The sequence below is a fragment of the Saccoglossus kowalevskii genome, chromosome 22, assembly GCF_978046115.1.
Source record: "Saccoglossus kowalevskii chromosome 22, keSacKowa6.1, whole genome shotgun sequence".
Lineage (NCBI taxonomy): Eukaryota > Metazoa > Hemichordata > Enteropneusta > Harrimaniidae > Saccoglossus > Saccoglossus kowalevskii.
The window spans coordinates 9,099,732-9,124,641 of record NC_140662.1 but is presented as its reverse complement, the minus strand read 5'-3'; the positions used below and the strand labels follow the sequence as shown (position 1 = coordinate 9,124,641).

At 33.0% G+C, this 24,910-nt stretch overlaps 1 protein-coding gene across 1 annotated transcript; it reads left to right on the top strand.

Moving 5' to 3' along the window:
• The first annotated feature begins 160 nt into the window (after window positions 1-160).
• Window positions 161-19,943, top strand: LOC100377526 (acyl-CoA 6-desaturase-like). The gene is made up of 11 exons (XM_002736820.4): window positions 161-666; window positions 7,534-7,686; window positions 8,369-8,515; window positions 9,065-9,166; window positions 10,115-10,174; window positions 10,610-10,736; window positions 13,010-13,092; window positions 14,282-14,379; window positions 15,180-15,356; window positions 15,744-15,869; window positions 17,144-19,943. Exons 1-11 carry the CDS (start codon window positions 472-474, stop codon window positions 17,208-17,210), a joined length of 1,335 nt encoding a protein of 444 aa, XP_002736866.2. The 5' UTR covers window positions 161-471; the 3' UTR covers window positions 17,211-19,943.
• Window positions 19,944-24,910: the final 4,967 nt, after the last annotated feature.

The following is a 24,910-nucleotide window of genomic DNA, read 5'->3' as shown; positions in this document are numbered from 1 at the left end:
TACCATCTAAGAATAAGCTCATTGATTGGCCCAGATAGTGGTACGACTCAGAGTACTTATTCATAGGCGGGAACCTGAATATTTAGTAACCTCCCAGGGAGTGAAATTTATGATGCATGGATATTCATGATCAGGGGCACACGTATTGAATGGAGTGCAACTTGGGCAAAGTCCGGGAACGGGACGTATGTACGGTGAAGTTAACGTCGCTCGATACCGGTCTGATGATCCACTCGTGGTAACTGTCACGGATTACAAAACTCGGCTAAAAAAGAAGTCAATTGTAGTTCACCGAAGGCATATATATTAACGTGCACAGCTGGACCATAACCCCGAAACACGTTCAGACAGAGTTCCCCGTGACACACCCGCTCATTGTCATCCGGGATTGTCATTCTGAGGGTTTCCATCGCTGCAAACAGACAAGCCGGTAGACACTTCCCGAATTGTGCTCCTATCATTCCGATCAACATGGGAAAAGGAGGCGACAAAGCCGGGAACGCCAATATTCAGAAGACTTACACGTGGGACGAAATTCGCAAACACCACAGTCGCGATGACCAATGGATCGTTATCGAAGGGGAAGTTTTTGACGTTTCTCGCTGGAGTAGGATACATCCAGGCGGCAGTAAAGTTATCAGTCACTATGCTGGACAAGATGCATCGGTAAATCTATATTCTTAAATTTATATTTCCTAATATATATATATATCATGTGTTAATAATTGTAGATTATGTCGAATCGGTCCACGCTTCCATCGCAGATCACAGACGCCTGAAACAACCATAGTTACCGGTACCATGGAGCTCCATGCCGGTTCTCACCGCGTCGATATATTAACAGTTATGTCGTATATGATAAACATGCCGATTGACTGTGACTATTAACTAAAAGTTTTGTTCAACCCCATATGCTGGTTTGAATATAAAACTATGTATATTTAAAACTACTGTAAAGTTTAATCAGAATACCAAAAGTTTCTTGACCTGTCCTTACTACGAGCGCTATCTTTTATAAGTTCATAGTAGTTCACTCTTTTAATAGACTGGCCCAATTTACACAATGGTTGGTAGTTTCCTTAGCTACGTGCAGTGTTCTATTTCACGTAGAAGCGTAAAGGGTCGGACCAATTAGAAATGGGGGGGGGCAGCATAGTAAGATTTCCTTTAATGTAGAAACCAATGACAGAATGTTACTATTAACAAAAAATGTAGTTTCCTCTTTCTTTTTTCGTGTTACTGTAAAATATTTTCGCTGGGAATTAATTTTCACTATTTTCACTGTAAGAATGATTCAGCGAAAATAAAATCCAGTGAATATACCTTTTTTTCTATATTTTACATTCAACTCGTCAAAAATCAGTGAAAATAAATTCCATACAAACCACCCAAAAAGTCTTTCCAGTGAAAATTAATTCCAGCTAAAATAAAGTTTTTACAGTATTTTATGAAATAGACAGTTATGAGTATTTTTAATTTAGTGTATTGATTACATTCATTTGAGATAATCCAAGAATGTTGTTAGCTGTAAATATTTAAATTCAATTCAAACGAGGGGATGAAATTATATGTTGCGTTCACGCACAGCTCCTTAGCACGGGCTAAGAGGTCAAATTCCTTAGCCCGTGCTAAGAAAACGTGCGTGAACGCTTAGCACAGGCTAAGGAATGCTAAGTACGGGTTAAATCTGATCCGAATTTAAGACGCAGTCTAGACCTTAGCACCGGCTAACGAAGTATGCGCGAACGCTTAGCCCAGGGCTAAGCGCCCTCTGCGGCGACCTTTGGGTGTGAAAATTGTCCCATGTTCAGATAATGACACTATTCCACCAGTCATTACTCCGCGCTCGCTTCCACACTAATCGAGTCACTGTAGTAGAGCGTACAGCAGCTCCAATCGTAGACAAAATAAATTTGGTTCGCTGTCTACGACATGCATTAATAAAACTCTGTATTCTGTTACGCCCGTTGTATTCTGTTTATGTGCATCCAAATAAGTTGGGTCCGTCTTCTCTCGCGTTCCTGTGCACGCCGCTTCAAAATTAGAACGAAACATGCCAGCAGCAGAAATAGAACCTTGCGCGTGTCATCCATTTTTCGTTCATAAATAGCGGCTTACCAAAGGTCACCGACTAATGGCACCCCTTAGCCCGTGCTAACGGCTGGCCCTCCCTGTGCGTGGACGCAATTGGGTCTAGCCGAAATGCAAATATGCTAGATAAGCCTAAATCAGCTTAAATCTTAGCCCGTACTTCGTGTAACGTGAACACAACTATAGTCATTCACCTGTCCTAATTAAAAAACAAACAAAAGAAAACATTTGTAGAGTTCAAGGTCGAAATTTGCATATGTGTGCTTCCCAAAACTTTTCTAAAGAACTATGAGAGCAGTAATCCGGTATTTGACACATCTATACAGATAGTCAAATGAAATATGTTCATGCTCTGACATGTACATCACAAGCGCTAACACATAATACTTTATTTTGACTTTTTTTAACAGATATATTCATTAAAGGGATACCGTTTGGTGCACCATCAAAACAACATTTTTATGTTTTTGTTTCTTCAGGTTTTTATTTGAGTACAAAAAAAATATTTACATGATTTTGAAGATATCTCTTGCACTTCCAAAAATTTTATTAAATGCTATAATGGTTAAATGTTTACTGTAGGGTCTATAAACAGATTTAATTTTGCAAGAGGATATATTTTCTTGAATTTTATAAGTTGTGGGAAAAAATTAAAATTTTGCAGCATTGAGATTCCAGAGAGAATGGAGAATATCTAGGGCTAAAGTTTTCCTATTTTTTATTTTATTTTATTTATTTTTTATCATTATATATATATATTGTGTAAATCAATGCTTTGATTTGTGATTTAGTTAAAGCGTGGTGGTCGCCGCGAATTTTATGTAAACAATGTATTTTACACACGTTGTATACGTCGCTATGAGTCCCATATCGAACAGATCGCGGCACGACTGTCGCCTAAATAACCTACTATTCATGTAAAAAGCATATGATAATCAAATCCTATCATGCATCTCTGAAAATATGAAATTGAAATATATTTTGGGTTGAAATGGACAATATGGATAACTTTGAGAACTAAATCAAAATAACTTCAAATATTATTTTCATAGTAGATGTCTATCTATACATACAGATATATGATTAACCTGAACTAAATATTTGTTCAAATTAAATTTTATCTACTGTGGAATACTTTATTTTCGCTAGAATTAATTTTCGCTGAAAAGGCTTTTTGGGCGTTTTGTATGGAATTTATTTTCACTGATTTTGGATGAGTATTATGTGAAATATAGGGGAAAAAAAAGTATATTCGCTAGATTTTATTTTCACGGCATCATCCCTTCAACGAAAATAGCGAAAATAAAATCCAAGCAAAAATAAAGTATTCTACAGTATCATGTATGCAGATGTGCATGTATTTGTTGAATGATTCAATTCAAGATAAGTAAATAACAACCATTTTAATGTTAAAAATTCATCGAAATCAAGCATTTCTGCCATTTCAGAACCAAATCTTGGATGTGTGTGTAAAAAAAAAATTTCAAACCTAGTACATACTGAAAATTATGGGACCTTGATAGACATCATTTTGTTTTTCTGATCAAATTCGTAATGGCCGACTGGTGGCCATTTTGTTTTAAATAATTGTTTATTCTGAGGCCATAAGTTTGACATTCCATGACTGTTTATGTTCAAACTTTATATATTTTTTAAACTTGATACCTCACAGAGACTATGTAATGCAATTACTTGTTGTTAAAGAATTATCATAATTTTATTTAGTGAAGACTTGTTACTATGAGTGAACAGGTAAACTATTAATGAGGTTTTATAATCACAGCAAATGCGACTCCATCGCATCAGCCACGAGAATGGATTTGTTGTTCACACATGTCAAAGCCTCTGCTTTGTACACATAGCGACTGTGTTTATGTAGCTTGGAGAGTGGTTTTTCTAGCATCAATTTGGCAGGTCGATGCTCTTTGAATGATTGTGAATCAAAAAGGTAGATTACTGGAAAGTTATGGTAACAGTATATCTTTATAAAACTCTCAGTCTAGTATGAACAAACTCTGCTACCCCCCCCCCCCAGGGATGATTCGGGATTGGTCCATCCCTAAACAGTATGTAATTTATGCCATCCACTCTATGAAATGGCTTGTACATAAAATGCCTGCCACACCCACCTGCTTTCAATACACACAAACCCACCATACAATCATTTGAATGCAAATTGTAACTTTTGTCTGTCTTTCACAAAATAAACTTATGAGTGTTTAAAAAATTTGAAAAGAGACCTGTAGTGAATTACGTCCGTTTGCGATATCACTTCCCTTACGATGCAATTACAAAACTAAAATTGGCATAATTGAAACTATATTGACAACACATGCATTTGAGTCAAGCATATATACAAGGCAGAATTTGATTCGCTAAAAAAAACTGCCAACAAACAAGCTGCTCTGTGATTGGTCAGAATGTTAGGTGTCAGGTATGGGTAGCCAATCAGGAACAATCTTGTGAGTAGCTTTGCATTGACTCGTCACATGTGACATTGGAAAATTGACCAATGATGCATGGATTGGATATTTGAACAGAACCACCTGTTGACATAGTTGACCAATCAGGCATGGGTTTGGATGGATGGCAACTCACTGTATGTTTATTCACATGAAGAATATGCTAATCATTAAGTTTTATAGAACTTTTGAGAACAAATTTAAATCAATTAAAAAATTCAGAAAGTTGCAACATGTACTGCACCTAACTTTTCGAATCACCATCTTAGAAATAATAATCCAATCCAGAATTGGGCTTGATTACAGTAGTTCATACAAAGTGAACAAATTTTTGTTAAAACAAAATAATCTTGAAAATATTTTTTATGACATGTGAAAAATATTTCATGTTTAATTTTTTAGGGGAAAATCCAACATTTGTTAATTTCCAAAAACAAAATATTCAATATACTTTGTGCACAAATATTATCTGGATTGGTCCAGGTTGTCATTTTTTTTATTAATCGATATATATATATATATGATTCAAAGTACGTAGTTGTACGTGTAATTTACTGTATAGTCAATGGAAGTTCATTGAACTTTGACCCCCTTGACAGGTAATGAAAACTTGATGTCTTTACATGACTTTAATAGCATATTGATACATTGTTATAAGTGCATACCACTACACTTGAATAAATCAGAACAAAATAAATCAAAACGCAAATTTTTCCAATTTTGAACCCAAAGCACATGTAAGAAATGTTTGCTTAGGAGATATAGTTAAAACAACTTTGTACAAACATAAATCTTTAAGGCTTATCGCGTCTCTTTAACCTTTTCACCACCAGTTCCCTCTTTTCATCACAAATTCACAAAATAGTCCAGTTTATAGTCTGCATTCTTTTCAGAAGATTGGGACAAAGTAGCAAATTTTGGGTAAAAACTGAGAATTGACTCAAATTTTGTCTGTTAGCTCCCAAAATTAGGTTTCATTTCCAAAAATATTGAAGAATATGAGAAAAAAGTGCAGAAAATTAATGGTTATTTAATGGTTAGTACCCCAGTGTTATTAGACAATTTTAAGCACTGTAACAGTTAGCTCAATTCTTTAGTTTTATTTCTATTTGGAATAATTTTTCACACATTTCATCTCATTAATGACTAATTAACAAATATCTGAATGCCATAATTGTTTCTGCTAAAATTTTGGTACAATTTTTTTGACAAATTTTTTTTTTTAATTTTTCTGTAACTTCTTGGTTAATTTTAACTAAAAATATTACTGCTGAAAAGTGATGAAAATATGATTTATATTATGAGTTTAATTTTTCTGTATATGTCTGTTGTTTTTGTTTTTTTAATTGACTTTACATTGTTCCATATCATGTACTTGAATGATAAAAAAATATTACATCACTCCTTTGACACGGTGATTATACTGGTACGTGTGGAATCAGGTGTGCAAAAATGCAGTGATCATTTTTTTTGCACATGTAAGATCAAAGTTCGTTTCTATGCAGGCAGAATTGTTGCTAAGGCGTTTTTTAACTCATAACAATAGATACTTTGCACAGTAAAGTTACAGAGTTAAATATTGTTGAACAAGTCATTTTCAATGACATAGTCCCTGTCTGTTAGATATATATACATTGTATGACCTATTGTGTGATGTATGTGTTAAGTTTGAACTTGATTGGTTCAGGCATGTATGAGTTGTAGAAGCATCACCAAACAAGATGACCACCAATCAACCATTTTGGATTTTCTTGGGTGACAAAAATGCATGTGTCTTGTCCAATATGCTGTCTGATGTATGTGTGTGGTTTGAATTTCATTGGTCCAGGTATGTTGAATATATGTATATGGATCAGGGAATTCCTTTTTTGAAATAAAATGGCCACCAGTTGACCATTTTGAACTCAATTAGAAAAATATAATGGAGTGCATCAAGATCACATTATATTCATTGTATGTACCATGTGATTGAACACAATCCGTCCATACGGATATCTATTGTTGTCCATACGTCCATATGGTGTTCATGTCAGTTTCTCTGGAATGCAATGACTGTTACAGTTTTGTCTTAGCACAAGCATAGTATAACAAGAGATACATCAGCAACACATTTTTTTTGAGCCAATTAAAATTCACTAGTAGATAGTGTAGTCATCATGCCGCGCATGTGCGACATTTGTGTTGATAAACATTGATTTTCCCACAATCCAATGCACTCTTCTAATGCAAGTATGAAGTTTGATCTGGGTGCGACTTGCACAGCTGTTGACTCATTTTGATGTCCTCTAATCACCTAAAAATATCTAATTAAAGCTTGGTAACGTCTCAGTTTGATCTGCACAACAGCCAAAGTCGCCATCTTCGTTTATATGTGACCCATATATCTCACGCATGCATGGCGTGATGACTACCACTCTCTAAAACTTGTTCATTTTGAATTGAAAACAAGTTTAGGCATTACAGTCATTACGCCATGTCCTGTTCGATATGGGACTCATAGCAGCGTATACAACATGTGTAAAATACATTGTTTATTTACATGAAATTTGAACACATGCTAAAGCATCTGTACTGTATTAAGGTCTCTTGTCAACGTGCTAGTGTAACTCATATCATTATATTTTTGGGGGATTTTGTTTAAAAGGGAAGTGTACCACGTATGGAATTTGGAACTTAAATATGGCTTAATGTCATCTATACATTATGCAAATACAGTTGTGAAAATTCATCATAAGTTGTTTCACTGATGTATGGTGATCTTAAGAAAACCAGGAAGTACTATATTTATTATGCAACCATATATTATTTTTATGTAATAGTATATTGACCACGAACTTTCCATTACTTTTGCATATTATTTTTATATTGGCAAGGCTTTGTTAATTTTTCTATGTTTTTTTTTCTTCCCAATTTAGAACGTCTTTGGAGCATTTCATAAGCTTTGTTAATTTATCTATGTTTTTTTTTCTTCCCAATTTAGAACGTCTTTGGAGCATTTCATAAGCCACAAGACTTGCAGAAAGTTCGGAAATATATGAAGCCAATTCTTATTGGTCGAGTGGCGCCGGATCAGATGAATATTGCAGATATCGACAAAGATTTTAAAGAACTTAAACAGCGTGCAGTGAAAATGGTAACAATTGACTTGCATCATTATTTGTAGCGTTTCGGTCGATAAACAACTTTGAGGATTTTAACTATTTTGGGTTCCTAGTATGTTGTGATAGTCATTAAACTGTTTAATTTTTGTCGCTATCAATTTTGAAGTTCAAGACTTCCAGGGCATGAAATTTTGTGAAAATAACTAGAGCTCACTGTCATTCCTTCCCAATGAAATGTGACAAAAGTGTTTTTTTTCCAACTTGCAACATTTACAAAAACTTTCTCTCACATATTTTCACTGAATTATAATTATTCATGAATTAAAAACATAAGCCTGCACAAAAAACCGAAATCATTCCATTGAAGGGAGTTTGTTGTGCAGGCATGTCTCGTGGACATTAACAATCAGCCAAATCTTTACGAAAATTTTTCAAGATTTACGATGTCAAATCTAAAATTTACTTGGATATTTGAAAGATAATATTTGTGATTATTGCATGTTTCTTTACAAACGAGACAACTGAAAGTATGATATACTAAGACAAAAATAATATTACCTGCATGTCAAGTATCTATTAATCTGCCCTAGCTGTTGACTCCCTTTTATTGAACCCACTCCCCTATCAAAAATAATGGAAGCTCCCAAATTTGTTTTTTAATAAATTTTCAATGCCTTCTTTTTAGCTTGACTAATTTTTTTTTTTCTTTTACAGAATTTATTCAAGCCCAGTTACTTTTTCTTCTTCATGCAGTTTGCGATGATCATGGCACTCCAGACCATAGCGTATCTTAATTTCATTTACAATGGAGTTCACTGGTATACGTTTATTGTAACGACTCTTCTCTGGGGAACAGCGCAGGTATGTGTTTATAGCGCCTTCACTCATATAATTTAAACTGCAAATGATTAAGCCTAAACAAAATTCACTTATTTTATCTTTTGTTGATGAATTATTTAAATCTGCAACATTTTTGCGCCTGTCAGCATTTTAGCAACAACAAAAATATTTCTTCATTTTTGAAAAACATTTTGACCAGAACAATGTTTTTATTTTTAAATTATCTTAAAAATTGTGCTTTGATTTAGATTTTTTTATGATTTTTTTATTTTTTTTTATTTATATAAGCGCACATACACTACTAATATAGCAAATACTGAATTAAAAAAACACCAATAAAGTTGCGGGTTTATTTTGTGAAAGATGACTTCGAAGCTCAAAGCTTTAAAGGGCGGTGGTTGTCACGTCATGCCCTGTTCGATATGGGACTCATAGCATCGTATACAACACATGTTAAATATATTGTTTGTTTACATGAAATTAGAACTTGTGTTGCATGACAACCACTGTCCTTCAAACCAACTTTATATAAAGTGTGAAATAAAATTACCTCTGTTCTTTAAATTTTAGGCTCAAGGTGGTTGGTTACAGCATGACTTCGGTCACATTTCGGTATTCGATAATACGAATTTGAATCGCTGGGTACAACGCATTTTTACAGGAGCATTCAAGGTAAGTCTTATAAACTGATTCTTCCAATATTTTCTGGAATTGTTGATCTGTATGTCATCGGCTGATTGGTCAGTTTAGGTGACCTATCAGTTCACGCTGGTTGTCTGCTAGCCTGACAAGTTTGTGTGAGTTGCGCCCTCTGCAGTGCTTCAAACCCAACACATGCCTGACAGAACGATGTAGTTTTTCACTTCCCCCGACGATTTGTTGTTGGTACCAATCAAATTGCAGGAACGTCAGATAGTGACAGCTATTAAAGTGTAACCATTCACGGCAGAGTTTATTACTGCCCAATGTTTATCATCATGTGAAAACAGTCTGATTTTTGCCGACAATGCAAACACGGCTTTGTTACCATGGCCACCAAAATGAATATTCACTGAAACTAATTGCAAGAAGGCGTGAACTTTGCGAATTCGCAGTATTGATCTTGCCAACGAGACATATACTATTCTGTCAGGCGTTAGTGAGGTCTGAAGCCGTTCGGTCGGCGAAGGCGGCACTCACGTCTACATGTCATGTCTGCGTGCAAATATTTTTTGTGTATTTTTTATAATTCATGTATTTTTAAATATAATATCAACTGCTTTTATATTTTATAATAATTTTGTTGCAGTGAAACCCTTACCATGATCTTAAAAACACATACCTTGAAATCTGTATTGGAAAGTGCATCCATTATTTTCAACAATTGCGAACCAACATTCAGACAAAATCTGATTTTGAGTGAGAATTTCACAATTTTGTCATTGGTCAAATTTGATTATTCATTTGTCCTCATTTGCCAGATCAGATATGGTGTCCAAGATCGTGGGATTTTGAATGCCAACACATCTGCCTGTATAATAAAGTATATTTTATCTTCTCACAAAGCCTATAATATGACTCACGATCGTCAATAACACTATAATATTTCAGTCATTGAGTTTGTATTCTTTGTCATTTCAGGGAGGTTCTGGACTTTGGTGGAATCACATGCACAATCAACACCATGCAAAACCCAATGTGGTAAGTCACTATTGAGAAAATTGTTACCATAGCAACAAAACCACTTTTTGACATGGAATTGGCTAACTTTGATGTGACATGGAAAATAGGAAAAACAAAGATAAGACTAAAAAAAGTTATGTATAGTAGTAACCATGACAACACATATTTTAATATTTATATAGTATTTTATAGAACTACACTTATATATTAAAAAAGAAATGAAATTAGTTTACATTTAATCCAGTTGTGCAAAAAAAAAAAATTTACTGGTGATCCAGCACATCAGTTGAAAATATGCATATCAGAGCTTTTATGAAGAAATCTTAATATAATGACAGTTTTTAAATTGAAATAAAATATCACTTGTGCACATCAATTTTGGAAAATAACTTAACCATAATTTTTTTCCTGAATCTTAAAATAAAAAAATTTTGTGATCAACTTCGTTTTTAGATGGATAAAGATCCTGATGTTAGAATTGAAATGCTTTTTGTAGTCGGTGATAAGATGCCGTTGAAGGTAGCAGAGAAAAAGTCCTATATCCTACCATACAACTGGCAACACAAGTATTTTCCTCTAAGTAAGTACAATTCAATAACTATTCAAAACAGTAGGTGTCTTACAGCTTTGCTGCATATACCAGTGACCAGCTTTTACAAACAATCAGAAGCAACACTTTTCAAACTGATTTACTGTCAAATATTTTAATTTTATTTGAAATTTATTTTCACTATTTTCACTGAAGGCATGATTCAGTTCAAATAAAATCTAGTGAATATAACGTTTTTTCTATATTTTCAAGTCATCAAAAATCAGTGAAAATAAACTCAATACAAAACACCCAAAATGTATTTTCAGTGAAAATTAATTCCAGCTAAAATAAAGTATTTTACAGTAATAATACTTGTATTAGTTTCACAGCATCTGAATAGACCATAGATGCAAATGGTCACTGAGATTGTGTTAAGAATAAGAGCCACAACTGTGTTTTTTTTTTTCATAATGTTTACACTTCCAATACCACGGTTACGTAGATCATTGGACATGAGTTTTTTACAGTGCATTAACAATATTTTGTGCAAATTCATTTCTCTATTTAAAGTGGAAAGCTTGTCACCAAGCGGTGATAACAACGCAAAATATGCAAAGGCTCATGGGAAGATGTTTGTAAACAATGACACTATGTCTATCTGTTGCATACACCCTCACTTAAAGCGAGGGAGTCGTCACCTGTGCATGCGTCAGATGGCCATACCCATGAGCCTTTGCGTTTTTAGCATGTGTTGTTATCGTCGTTTGGGACTCAATTCCTGAGTGTACGCAAGTGACGACCCTCTCGCTTTAAAATTAAAAGTAATTTACACCTCCCAAATGAGTCGTTCATCTCTCTCTCTCTCTGGTGTTGATATGATAAAAGGGTGATGTTTGCCATGCAACGTGCATTCGAATATCGCGTGAACAAACAAAAATTATTTTACATTAGTATTCTTCGTATGAAACCCATATTGAACATGCACAGTGACATCACTTGCCCTTTAACTAAATACTGTATAATTCTGCAAAAGACGAATGCTCTTCTGGAAAATTTTGTAGCAACGACCTTTTCACTGAGATTGTTGTATCAAGTGTCAACAACCTTCGTGACCTCATGATTGCATTCAAAGTACAGTATAGCCATAAATTTTATCAGTTTTGGCATTGATAGTACCGTCGTGTTTGATATCATGGAAAAATTCTCCATTACCATGGAAACTAATTTCTATATTTGCATTCTGCCATTGTAATTTGGGCTCACCTGATCGCTTATAGATAACGTTGAGATAATGGAAATCGGGCGAGTGTGTGTTAACTCGTAAAGTGTCTTCCATTGTCTCATATCAACAGTTATATGTATATGAGTAACAATGACAACATTTATATTTGATTTTAATACTTGTGTATTGTTTTCCTACTGTAGCTGTGGGAAAAAAATAAACAACACTCACATTTAAGGAAGATTGCAGCTTACAACACTTTTTGGTGAAGAATTTTTGAAAATTTGCTAAATTATTTTTTGCGATTTGCTTTTTTAAATATCAGTATCAGTATAATCAGTATAACTAAATTATACTTGTAGCAGCCTCAGAAAATTTGCATACTATTCTGCCTAAGCAAGAATAACGAGTATGCAAATTATCTTTGGCTATAATGTAATATTTTCATATTTTTTGTGGGTATTTTGGAAGTTGAAAAACAATCATGTTACAGTCATATTTTACTCCGTGAAATACACACGTACCATCTCTATTTCAGACCATTTTCATCTTTTTCAACTGGAAATCCATGTTTCTACGCTGTCTTAAATAGTTCTTCTAGCTGCCCTTTTTTGTACCCACCCACACTCACTCTGCTATCGCTGAAATTTTTTTAAAATATGCTGCTGACTCCTCCTGGGTTGCATGTCTACAGGTGCTCTTTTGATTTATATTTTTGTCCTACCCTCGCCGGTTGCTTTGTAGGTTACGCATGCGCAAATAGAATTACATTGCGTCTGACAGTAATTCGGGAATTGTATGTATTTTGTCAACCAAAGATGGGTTTATATGCTATGAGGAAATTGCAAAATCCTCATTTCTATAGAAACGAGTTTAAGTCACCCATTTGACCCTTTCGCTCAGCAAGTTATCAAGAGCTTGTAGTGTATTTTTTTAAATTTCCACATTTCAAATGGGTCCTATAATGAGTGTCAAATAATTTTGTCTTCAAGAAGGTTAGTAGTGAAAATTAAATGGTTTACAGCATACTGTATATTTGAAATTAGTTAAAGTGCGCCCCCTACAGTGTGATTTCATTGTGATTTTGTTTATTTTTCAGTTGGACCTCCACTGCTGTTTCCAGTGTACTTCCAACTAACTATAGCCCGTTATTTCTGGCAGAGAAAGAATACTATGAAAGTGGTAAGTAATGAAAGACTCAATTCAGTGTCTATACAAAAGTGTGGAACTGCATTGAATGGTGATATATGGTGTAGCTCACATCGATTTAAATTATTATGTATAATTTCAAGATAGTTTCTCTCAAATTAACATCAGCAGAAACAAAAGAATATCACCAGAGTTTTGTAATTAATCTGATAATAATTAATAATAATTGGCAATAATTAATGCTACCTAGTGATGTCTGGTGAAATCAACGTAAATTAAGTATCGTATCGTGAAATAATAATAGAAATCAATTTCCATGGTCCAAAACAATTGCTGAAATAACGCCAAATATTAATATATTATTGTGTCGCCTGGTATGCTAATTATTGTTGAATGAGAGTTTTATTATTTTACTTGTGGTGATGTTTTTCATTTGCTTATATTTTCTAAATTTGTTTTATTTCAATAAATTTTTTTGAGCAACTGAATAATAAGACTGAAAATAAACACATAAGTTTGCTAAAATGAGCAATTATTACCGTAATCCATAGTTGCAGATGGATTTTCTAGTAGTGTATACATTGAAAAATAGTTTTTCAGTATGCAACATCTGTGTTATGCATTTTCGATCTGTCCTTTATTAGGTCATACTGTATGTATGTGATACTTTATTTACTGGTTTTAATATGCAAATATTCAAAATGGAACTTCATACATAAATAAACGGCTAAATTTTTCTGAAGTGTACATTATTTATTTCAGCTTTCTCATGATGTGTTGCCTGTAAATTTGAAATTTCTAAGAGTTGACACTTATTAAAAACAAAAGTATCAACTTATAGCCAACAGAGGGCAGTGTAGCATGGAATTTAGATCTTGATGTTCTTCGATGAGGGAGAAAGCTGTTGATACAAAGAGAAAGAAAAACTTATAGTAAAAAAATTTTCAGTTTCAACCCTTTGAGCACCATTGTTAGCTTTTGACATCTACAAAATTATTTTATACAGTCTGCATCAAATATTGATAAAAACAAATTTTTTTAACAAAAATAAAAAATATATCTGAAACTGTCGTTATGGTCCAAAGCAATTAAGAAATTTAGTTCAAATTCAATCAATCAATCAATCAATCAATCAATCAATCAATCAATCAATCAATCAATAAATAAATAAATAAATTAAACAAATAAACAAACAAATAAAATATTGTTTTGTATATTGCAGGAGATTTTTCTTTTCTCGCTGTATTACATCAGCCTTTGTTACATTTTTGTTCCAATTATTGGAATCCTAGGAACGCTGCTTTTCTATGAACTCACTCGGTAAGTTTTTTTTTATTTCTTTTTTAATTTATTTTAATTAAAGAGCCACAGTATAGTGAACACACAAGGTATATCACACACATTGTAACCATTTCGGGCCAAAAAAACAAGAAAAGTTTAAAAATAGTTATTAGCTAAAAATATGATACTGTAAAATACTTTAATTTAGCTGAAATTAATTTTCGCTGTAAAGACATTTTGGGTGTTTTGTATGGAATTTATTTTCACTGATTTTTGACAAGTTGAATGTAAAATACAGGAAAAAATGTATATTCGCGGGATTTTATTTTCACTGAATCATTCCTCCAGCAAAAATAGCGAAAATTAATTTCAAGTGAAAATAATGTATTTTACAGTATGTTAAAAGTAGACATTCTGACCTAATTTTCCACTCATTTCATTATGAGAGTTTTGAAGGGTTTTATCCCTTAAACAAACGTAACTTCAATGAAAACAAAAGCCTCATATTTCAGTGAGTGGCACAGTATTAACTTTAAATGTAAAGGGGAACCTTCCAAGCCCAGGGATTGCACCAAAGAATCATGGGACACTATTGTTTATGTTGTTTACAATGTTAATCTATCCTTTGTTATCCATTGTAATTTTAATCCAGAAAGTAAATTTGTTGTGAGATTAGGCTCAACTGGAAGTGCCCCTTTAAATACATTTACATAATTTTTTTTTAGAATTTGTAGCAGTGTGCATTTCCATAATTATTTGAAAATGCAAAAATCTCACAATAATATTTTTCATTTTTTTGTATGAATAATTCAACAGGTGAATATATTTTTTTTTGACAGGGTGATTGAAAGTTCATGGTTTACATGGGTGGCCCAGTCCAACCACATTCCAATGACAATTGACCAAGACCTGGAAAGACCATGGGTTCCTCTACAAATGCATGCAACAAGAAATCTTCAGAAATCACCTTTTAATGATTGGTTCACAGGACATCTGAACTTTCAGATTGAACATCAGTAAGTTAGGGGGTTTGCAAAAAAATTCAACGAGTTAAGGGGTATGTTTGAACAATTGGAAAGTAATTCAAAAGAACTTCTTGTACTGTAGAATACTTTATTTTCGCTTGGAATTTATTTTCGCTATTTTCGCTGAATGGATGATTCCGTGAAAATAAAATCCAGCGAATATACTTTTTTTCCTCTATTTCACATTAAATTCATCAAAAATCAGTGAAAATAAGTTCCATACAAAACGCCCAAAAAGCCTTTTCAGCGAAAATTAATTCCAGCGAAAATAAAGTATTCCACAGTATGTATGTGTATTGTTCACAAGAACTCAGAACTTGATTGAGAATCAGTATGTTAAGGAGTTGGCATAAATAACAATGATTTATTTGTTTGCAGTTTGTTTCCTACAATGCCACGTCATAATTTATATAAGATAAAGCCATATGTGAAAGAGCTGTGCCTAAAACATGGTATAGATTACCAAGAAGTTTCCTTGTCAAGGGCTTTCAAGGACATTCTAAGGTAAGAAATGTTACCAGATAACTCTTTGATAAAAACAAATGAATTTCCTAATTAAACATTGAGGGCGTATTTGACATGAAACCCAATGAGCTTCGTCTCCTCATACCACTCTTGACCATGTGATCCATTGTTCTGACCATGTGTTTATTTCTGTGAATTCACACTTGGACTTTTGTCTGAGATTTAGCCACGTCGGATCCACAGCGTTGTTAGAGTATACATATATAATCGGGTGTCAGCTGCCCACTCAACATCTTCACGGAATCTGCTATAGCAAAATGTGATGAATGCATGAAATGTACATCCATACACAAGCAATAGCCGAACTTCAATTCCCCTCACACAATATTATAACCAAATTGCACAAAATTCAAAATGTAATTTTCACATATAAATTGAGGTTCTGGCAGTTATGGCTTATCTATTTTTATGCAAAACAATGTACATTTCAATTTGCTTCACAACCACCTCATTTTGTTCCACCTTACTCTGACACGCTGCTGTGGATCGGCGACTATCTGAGACTGTAGATTTTGTAATCGTCACATTTCTTTTTCATTTGCATATTGGTAGTGCATATGCAGATTAGTAATTCAGACACTTGTTAGTGTCCGATATTTCTGAACTTATAGCTTGGCCAGGTGTCAAGGTTTGAAATTTTGAGGTGAATGAGAGTTATTTTCAGAACTATTGAAGCCTTGCATTGTAGCAAATATTAAAACAAAATTTGACTTGACAAACCATGACTATACTCCCTACTCTATGATGAATTTGATGGGAATGGCTTTTCACAAATATGAAATTAATTGCTGTTTCATCTTTGACTCATGGTTGTTGTAGAATCAGCATTCTATAAAATACTTCATTTTTGCTTGGACTTAATTTTCGCTATTTTTCGCTGAAGGAATCTAGCAAATATATCTTTTTCCTATATTTTACATTCAACTAAAAATCAGTGAAAATAAATACAAAACACCCCAAAACTCTTCAGCGAAAATTAATTCCAGTATTTTACAATAAACAAAACAATTTATTGTATTTGTAAACATAGATTCAAGTTAAGGGTTGTCATGGAAAATAGGGAAATTGAAACCCAGTGAAGATTTAATTTAATTGCAATAAATATACTGTTATATAATTAAATTTAACTGCCCTAGAAACCAATTTTGTTGTTCTAGCAACTGACTTTTTTGGGAGCTTAGCCATTAACCAGTTTTACATGAGTATGATTTACGGATATAAACAATGCAATGTCTGGATTTTTTTTTTCACAGTTCTCTCAGGCACTCAGGTGAACTATGGTTTGATGCTTACTATAACCTCCACGACAAACACGACTAACAAGATTCCATATCTGTGACTTAGAAGACCTTTTAACTCAGAAATAATTCGCAAGATGTTCCATATGTTTACATTGTCAAGCAATGATTGAAAAGACTCCTTAACTTACAAGTAATTCACAAGATGTACATTATGTTTACATTGTCAAGCAAGTTGAGACAACCCCTTAACTCAGCAGTAATTTACAAGATGTACAACATGTTTACACTGTCAAGTGGTGATTGAGAAGACCCCTTAACTCAGCAGTTATCCACAACATGTAAAATATTATAACACGCATATATTTTAATTTTAATTAGCGCATTCTTTATAACTTACTGTACATGTAACTATAGCAATGTAGGCATTTTCAGAAAGTTGTGATACAGGTGGAACAAGGAATGCACATTTCTAGGTATTGTTAGGTTTTTGACGTTTCCACAGAATGATCTATAGCTATGCTCCTGAAAAGAGTTTTAGCAAATAAAGACAGAAAATATGTACAAGTGTCTTAATTATAAACTACGTTTCTCTTGCGTCACTATGGAAAATTTTAGTATCTTTTTTTTTTCAGGATATAAATATTTACATTTCAATTTTAGCTCTGATCTTCAGGCCAACAAAAAAGTTGTGGCATGACACCATATTTTGTTTTTTGCCAAAATATTGTAATAAATATCGTGGCAAGAAAAAAAAAATGGACTGGAAACAATTTTGTTTTGCCCAAAACAACTTCACTACCATTGTCTCTTCTCTATTGTCGCTGTTTTGTTTATGTATCTATAAATAGTGATAGAATGAAAACCATATTTTTCATAACTGTAATAAAAACTTATATGCAAAACTGAATACCTAACAATATTACAATTGAGATGCACAAATGTAATATTTTTCCCATCAATTTTTTTTTCAAAACATGTACACTCATTTCACATAGAGGGTGCAATTCTAAACTGAGAGGGCGCTATATTAAATTGATTACTGAGTAGCATAAAGCACAAAATCAACTTATACTAAATCTTTCCTGACAAATTTTGATATTGCAGGTAAGGTTTCGATATTGCAAGATGATTCAAAAATGGCTCTTCGTTTTTGCCACATTTACACTGAATTATAAATCAACAGTAAGAATTTCTAATATTTTGTTATTTCCAACAGTTAGGTTGCTATGGAAACTATAGTGATTAAACTAGCAATAAAAACCTAGACAGCAGCTGATGTATTTATCTGGTTTTTTTTCTGAATTTTTGTGAATATTTCTAAAGAAATACATCTAAGGACAGTTGAACTTGAGATCTAAATACAGTAGAATATTTATCATTTTGAATATGTTATCAGATAATATAACTAGAGTGTGTTGCTGGTAATTGCTAAATATTCATCACTTTTAGGGGTTTCATTAAGATGTGATTGACAGCTAAATAGCTGTTAAAGGGGAAGTCAAGCCAAACAACATAATGCTCCCCAAGGAAAGAGCTCCACAAATGTAGGAGAATGCAATTTACAGTTTTTGTATATCACTTTTCTTTCTCTACATATTCGACTTTTCACCATTATTAAGTAGTCCGCCAACTTGATTTTCCAGCAAAGGATTGTGGATAAAGTGTGACATCATAACCGCTGTTGTGAAAATTAAGAAAATGCTTTCAACAGTGGATATGATGTCATACTTTACCCACAATCCTTTGCTGAAAAACCAAGATGGTGGACTACATAATACTGATGAAAAGTTGAATATCTAGAGAATGAAACGTGATATAAATAAATTGTAAATTACATGTCCTTACATTTGCCGAGCTCTTTCATCTGGGAGTATTATGTTGTTAGCCTTGACTTTTCCTTTAACTATAGAAACACTAGAAAATTGTTTTAGTTTCAGAACTACTAATTATAATAATGGCGGGGTTAAGGTATATATTTCTTTTCAAGCAAACTTTATTTCTATTTCTGTGTAGATTGTTTTCTTTAAGTTTTTCATTTATGATCTTGTCCTACCTAATGTCAGCATTTTTAATAACACTGATACACTTGTGCAGACTACATCCAAATATTACTTTCCTAAAATATTATCCCTGTTAACTCCTAACCTTTTCACCACCAGACTTTCTTGCCCAAATTTGTCTCCACTTTTTTCTCATATTCCTCAATATTTTTGGAAATGAACCATAATTTTGAAGCCAACAGTAAAAATTTGAGTCAATTTTTGGTTTTTCCGAAAACATTTTGTCGATTTTTGTCCCAATCTTCTGAAGGAAAGTGCAGACTACAAATGGGACGAATTTTTGACGAATTTGTGGTAAAAAGGTTACAAAATAAACCTGCATTATTCCAAGTGTGAAATGAACCTTTCATCCCAATGTGTATTGACCAGAAATGGATCTTGTATTTTCTGTCTCACTAAGTGACAATTGTCAAAATATCACTGATCTGAAATTTCAAAGACTAAAAAGTTGAATCATCACGATTGTTTTTAATCACTGTAGAATACTTTATTTTCGCTTGGAATTTATTTTCGCTATTTTCGCTGAAGGGATGATTCCGTGAAAGTAAAATCCAGTGAATATACTTTTTTTTTCTATATTTCACATTCAACTCATCAAAAATCAGTGAAAATAAATTCCATAAAGAATGCCTAAAAAGCCTATTCAGCGAAAGTTAATTCCAGCGAAAATAAAGCATTCGACAGTATTATAATCAAATGAACATACTGTGCAATTTAAATTTGATTCTGAAATAAAAAAGTTGCTTTCCAAACACTGCTGTTTCTATAATATGTGACTGGTTGGGCGTTAATTCTACTCCCAGTAGTTTGAACGAAATCGTACCAGGCATGCCTGTGAAATGGTTTTGGTTGTGTTTTATTTGCGGGGGAGGGGGAGGGCAAAACTTGACTTGCTGTCAGTTAAAACTTCAATGATTCCAAAAACAAATCCATGTACATATGTATACCATTCAGCACCAAATCTGAATAGTGGACAAAGACACTTGAAAAATAAGGCAAAAGGGCCATTTGAAACAAGTCAAAAACAATGTTGAATGCATCAGTAACCCACTATGTCTGAAGTTTATGTTTGTAATAAATCAGCCCAAACACACTCGAGAATTGGTTGATGATATGTTTGAAATTTGAGTATATTTAAAAAGAATGACTGCTAGCAAAACTTAAACAAATCCCCTAAATACAAACCATTTTGTATGCCTGTGTACCAAATTTAAACTAAGTATTTACCAAACTATTGGGGACATATAACAAGTAAAATGACCACCTGACAGCCATTTTGAATGAAATTGCAAATCACTGGGCGAGCATCAGGTGATAAGATGTAGTCTTTTATACCTTGTCTATGTACCACCTTGTAATGGTCCAAGCATGCATGCACACATAAACCACATAGAAAAAGTCTTCTTCGACCAGATCAGAAAAAAAACTCAATACAAGAGATAGCATTGTTTTTTTGTTTTTTTTAATATACCGCAATAAATTGTACAATAAATTAAAATAACAATCATTAATTTTGACCTTATTTGGAGTTCTACATGAACTAGGTCTTTTTATTAAAACCACCAGCTGTTGATAAATTAAGGATTCACTGGTCAGTTGCATTCTGGGGGAAAAAAAAGACTCCCTAGACTGGCCACATGACACATCTCCTTAACTGCACAAATATCTGTATCAAAACTCGCTAAGCATCAATATACAACCGAACATCTAATAATAACTTTTAAAGGTGAATTTCACCTACTTTTTATTCTTATTTCTATAAATTGGTAGAAAGGGTTGTCAGTAGTAATCGACCAAACACCGCAAAGAAGGAGGGCACCGAATAACCAATCAAATTATTTGACAAGTATTCAAAGAAACCAAAGAGTAAAAGGAAATCTACACAGTAAAGTAATACAAAATTCTAAAATTACATAATGAATGATTAAAAATAACTAATAAAGAGTGAATATAAATACAAAAATTAATCAGAAATACAATTATTCTAGTCTTTTTTAGTTTGAAATGAGTTTTACAATGACAAAGAGAAATTGATCTCTAAATCAACTCAATGCCATTTGGGCATCCATGAGAAGGGTCGTTACCGGAGAAGGCGTCACTTTATTCTAAATTTTGGAATAAAGTTATTTACATAAAATTTCTCACAAATTGAAATCAAGTTGTGGGAGAATATAGTGCTAAAAGGTCGATGAACTAAGTAGTTCCAATTTGTTTTAAGAAGGGACTTGCAGAAAAATTAATATACATACATATAACATATTGGTAGTAGTCAGTTTTCAAAGATCTTCTAAAAGCCAGTTGCACATATGTGGGCAAGATGGTAAATTTAATCAATTGTTGAAAGTATGTGCCATGCTTGGGCACAATCAGTGTTTTGTGACGATAAATTACTACAGTTAAAACCAAGAGCAATTCTTATGTTTCGATTGAGGGTAGAAGTAGTGAAGACCAATCAGAGAATAGAAGAAATAGAACAGCAGAGTAGTATTAGTTCTGCCGAAAGTGATGCTAGAAACGGTGGTGGTCATGACGACAGAGCATTTTTAAATGTGTTACTAAGCAACATATTAGACCGATATGCAACTGTTGCTATGCGTAGCGTTGGATCCACATTGGGTTTCAACACTGACCACTTTTCAAATAAAGTACACAGTTGGCACACAAAAATATTATCATCACACGAACATTTAAAAAAAAAATGTTATATAAAATGGTATATCGCACAATTACTGCCCGCAAAACCAAAACTTATTTGCTGCATAAATTTGCATAATCAAATAACTCATTTGCAAGAAGGTGATGAACACCAATGAGGTTGCGTATCAACAATTTCTTCACCCATGTTTTTTTGCATCACTGTGATCATCATGAGAAAGCTCACATGGAGAAGTATTTCAATTACAAAAATTAAATTATTTTAATTTCATCACAGTATCATAGAGAAAAAAACTGCATGTTTATATTGACCAATCAGTGACAGTTTACTTGACATAATCATTAATTTTTCATGTGGCACAAATCATTGGCCAATCAGTGCCATGACACAATTTGATTGTGTTACAGAGTATTGCTTTATATGTAGAAATATACATGAAAACACTCTGATCTGATTATGTTAATGAATTCCTTATATGCATACTTCATTGCCCAATCAATGCAGTGACACTCTGATCTGATTATGTTAATGAATTCCTTATATGCATACTTCATTGACCAATCAATGCAGTGACACTCTGATCTGAATATGTTACTGAATTCCTTATATGCATACTTCATTAACCAATCAATGCAGTGACACTCTGATCTGGTTATGTTAATGATTTCCTTATATGCATACTTCATTGACCAATCAATGCAGTGACACTCTGATCTGGTTATGTTAATGATTTCCTTATATGCATACTTCATTGACCAATCAATGCAGTGACACTCTGATCTGATTATGTTAATGATTTCTTTATATGCATACTTCATTGACCAATCAATGCAGTGACACTCTGATCTGGTTATGTTAATGAGTTGCTTATATGCATACTTCATTGACCAATCAATGCAGTGACACTCTGATCTGGTTATGTTAATGAGTTGCTTATATGCATACTTCATTGACCAATCAATGCAGTGACACTCTGATCTGGTTATGTTAATGATTTCCTTATATGCATACTTCATTGACCAATCAATGCATTGACACTGATCTAGTTATATTAATGAGTTGCTTATATGCATATTTCATTGACCAATCAATGCAGTGACACTCTGATCTGGTTATGTTAATGATTCCTTATATGCACACTTCATTGACCAATCAATGCAGTGACACACTGATCTGATTATGTTAATGAATTCCTTATATGCATACTTTATTGACCAATCAATGCAGGGACACACTCTGATCTGATTATATTAATGATTTCCATATATGCATATTTCATTGACCAATCAATGCAGTGACACTCTGATCTGGTTATGTTAATGAGTTGCTTATATGCATATTTCATTAACCAATCAATGCAGTGACACACTGATCTGGTTATGTTAACGAGTTGCTTATATGCACATTTCATTGACCAATCAATGCAGTGACACTCTGATCTGGTTATGTTAATGAGTTGCTTATATGCATATGACATTGACCAATCAATGCATTGACACTGATCTGGTTATATTAATGAGTTGCTTATATGCATATTTCATTGACCAATCAATGCAGTGACACTCTGATCTGGTTATGTTAATGAGTTGCTTATATGCATATTTCATTGACCAATCAATGCAGTGACACTCTGATCTGGTTATGTTAATGAGTTGCTTATATGCATATTTCATTGACCAATCAATGCAGTGACACTCTGTTCTGGTCATGTTAATGAGTTGCTTATATGCATATTTCATTGACCAATCAATGCAGTGACACTCTGATCTGATTATGTTAACGAGTTGCTTATATGCATATTTCATTGACCAATCAATGCAGTGACACACTTTGATCTAATTATATTACCAAAGATTGTATAACTAAATATTTCATAGTCGGTCACATTCTTGAAATTTTGTTCTTGTAAATGTTCTTAAAGTTCTCATACTAAGAAACGTTTTAATAGCAAAAATTTACAATTTTGCTCAGTGTCCATTTCAGTCAAGCATGTCTATGTAAATAAACCGATGCAATCTACATGCTTTTAAACAAAAATATCATTCAGAAATTCTACGACGATGTAATAAGACATCATTTCTAAAAATTCAGTAAGTACAAGTTTGCTACTTTCTTCAGAGATATACAGATTTCTTGATACAGCTTAAAAAATTCTAAGGCAATATCAGTTTTCTTTGAAATTTTGTTATAATGAATTTTAATTAAAATTGTTCTGGTAAGTGTAAAACATAAACAAACATCAGGCATCAATATTATCTGGCTAGCGGTTTTCAAGAAGTCATTTAAAACAAATTTGATATGGAACAAATGCTGATGGACAATCACCTTTATGAACGAGTCTGTTCAGTCAACGTCAATGACGGATTGGAAAAGCTAAAGAGTACTGATTTTGTTGAGGCAATTTCTTCTCACATTAGTTTGAATTGAGCAAATTCAACATCACACATCAATTCATGATTTGAGTTTATACTGTGTATTTTCCATCTTAACCTTAAAATACACACACAGCTCAAACGGCAGCTCGGGGAAAAGTTCGCCATTGTCAAGCTTTGTTAAATTATAATCATTGTCAAGCTTTGTTAAATTATAATCATTGTCAAGCTTTGTTAAATTATAATCAATGTCAAGCTTTGTTAAATTATAATCATTGTCAAGCTTAGTTAAATTATAATCATTGTCAAGCTTTGTTAAATTATAATCATTGTCAAGCTTTGTTAAATTATAATCATTGTCAAGCTTTGTTAAATTATAATCATTGTCAAGCTTTGTTAAATTATAATCATTGTCAAGCTTAGTTAAATTATAATCATTGTCAAGCTTTGTTAAATTATAATCATTGTCAAGCTTTGTTCAATTATAATCATTGTCAAGCTTTGTTCAATTATAATCATTGTCAAGCTTAGTTAAATTATAATCATTGTCAAGCTTTGTTAAATTATATCATTGTCAAGCTTTGTTAAATTATAATCATTGTCAAGCATTGTTGAATTATAATCATTGTCAAGCTTAGTTAAATTATAATCATTGTCAAGTTTTGTTAAATCATATCATTGTCAAGCTTTG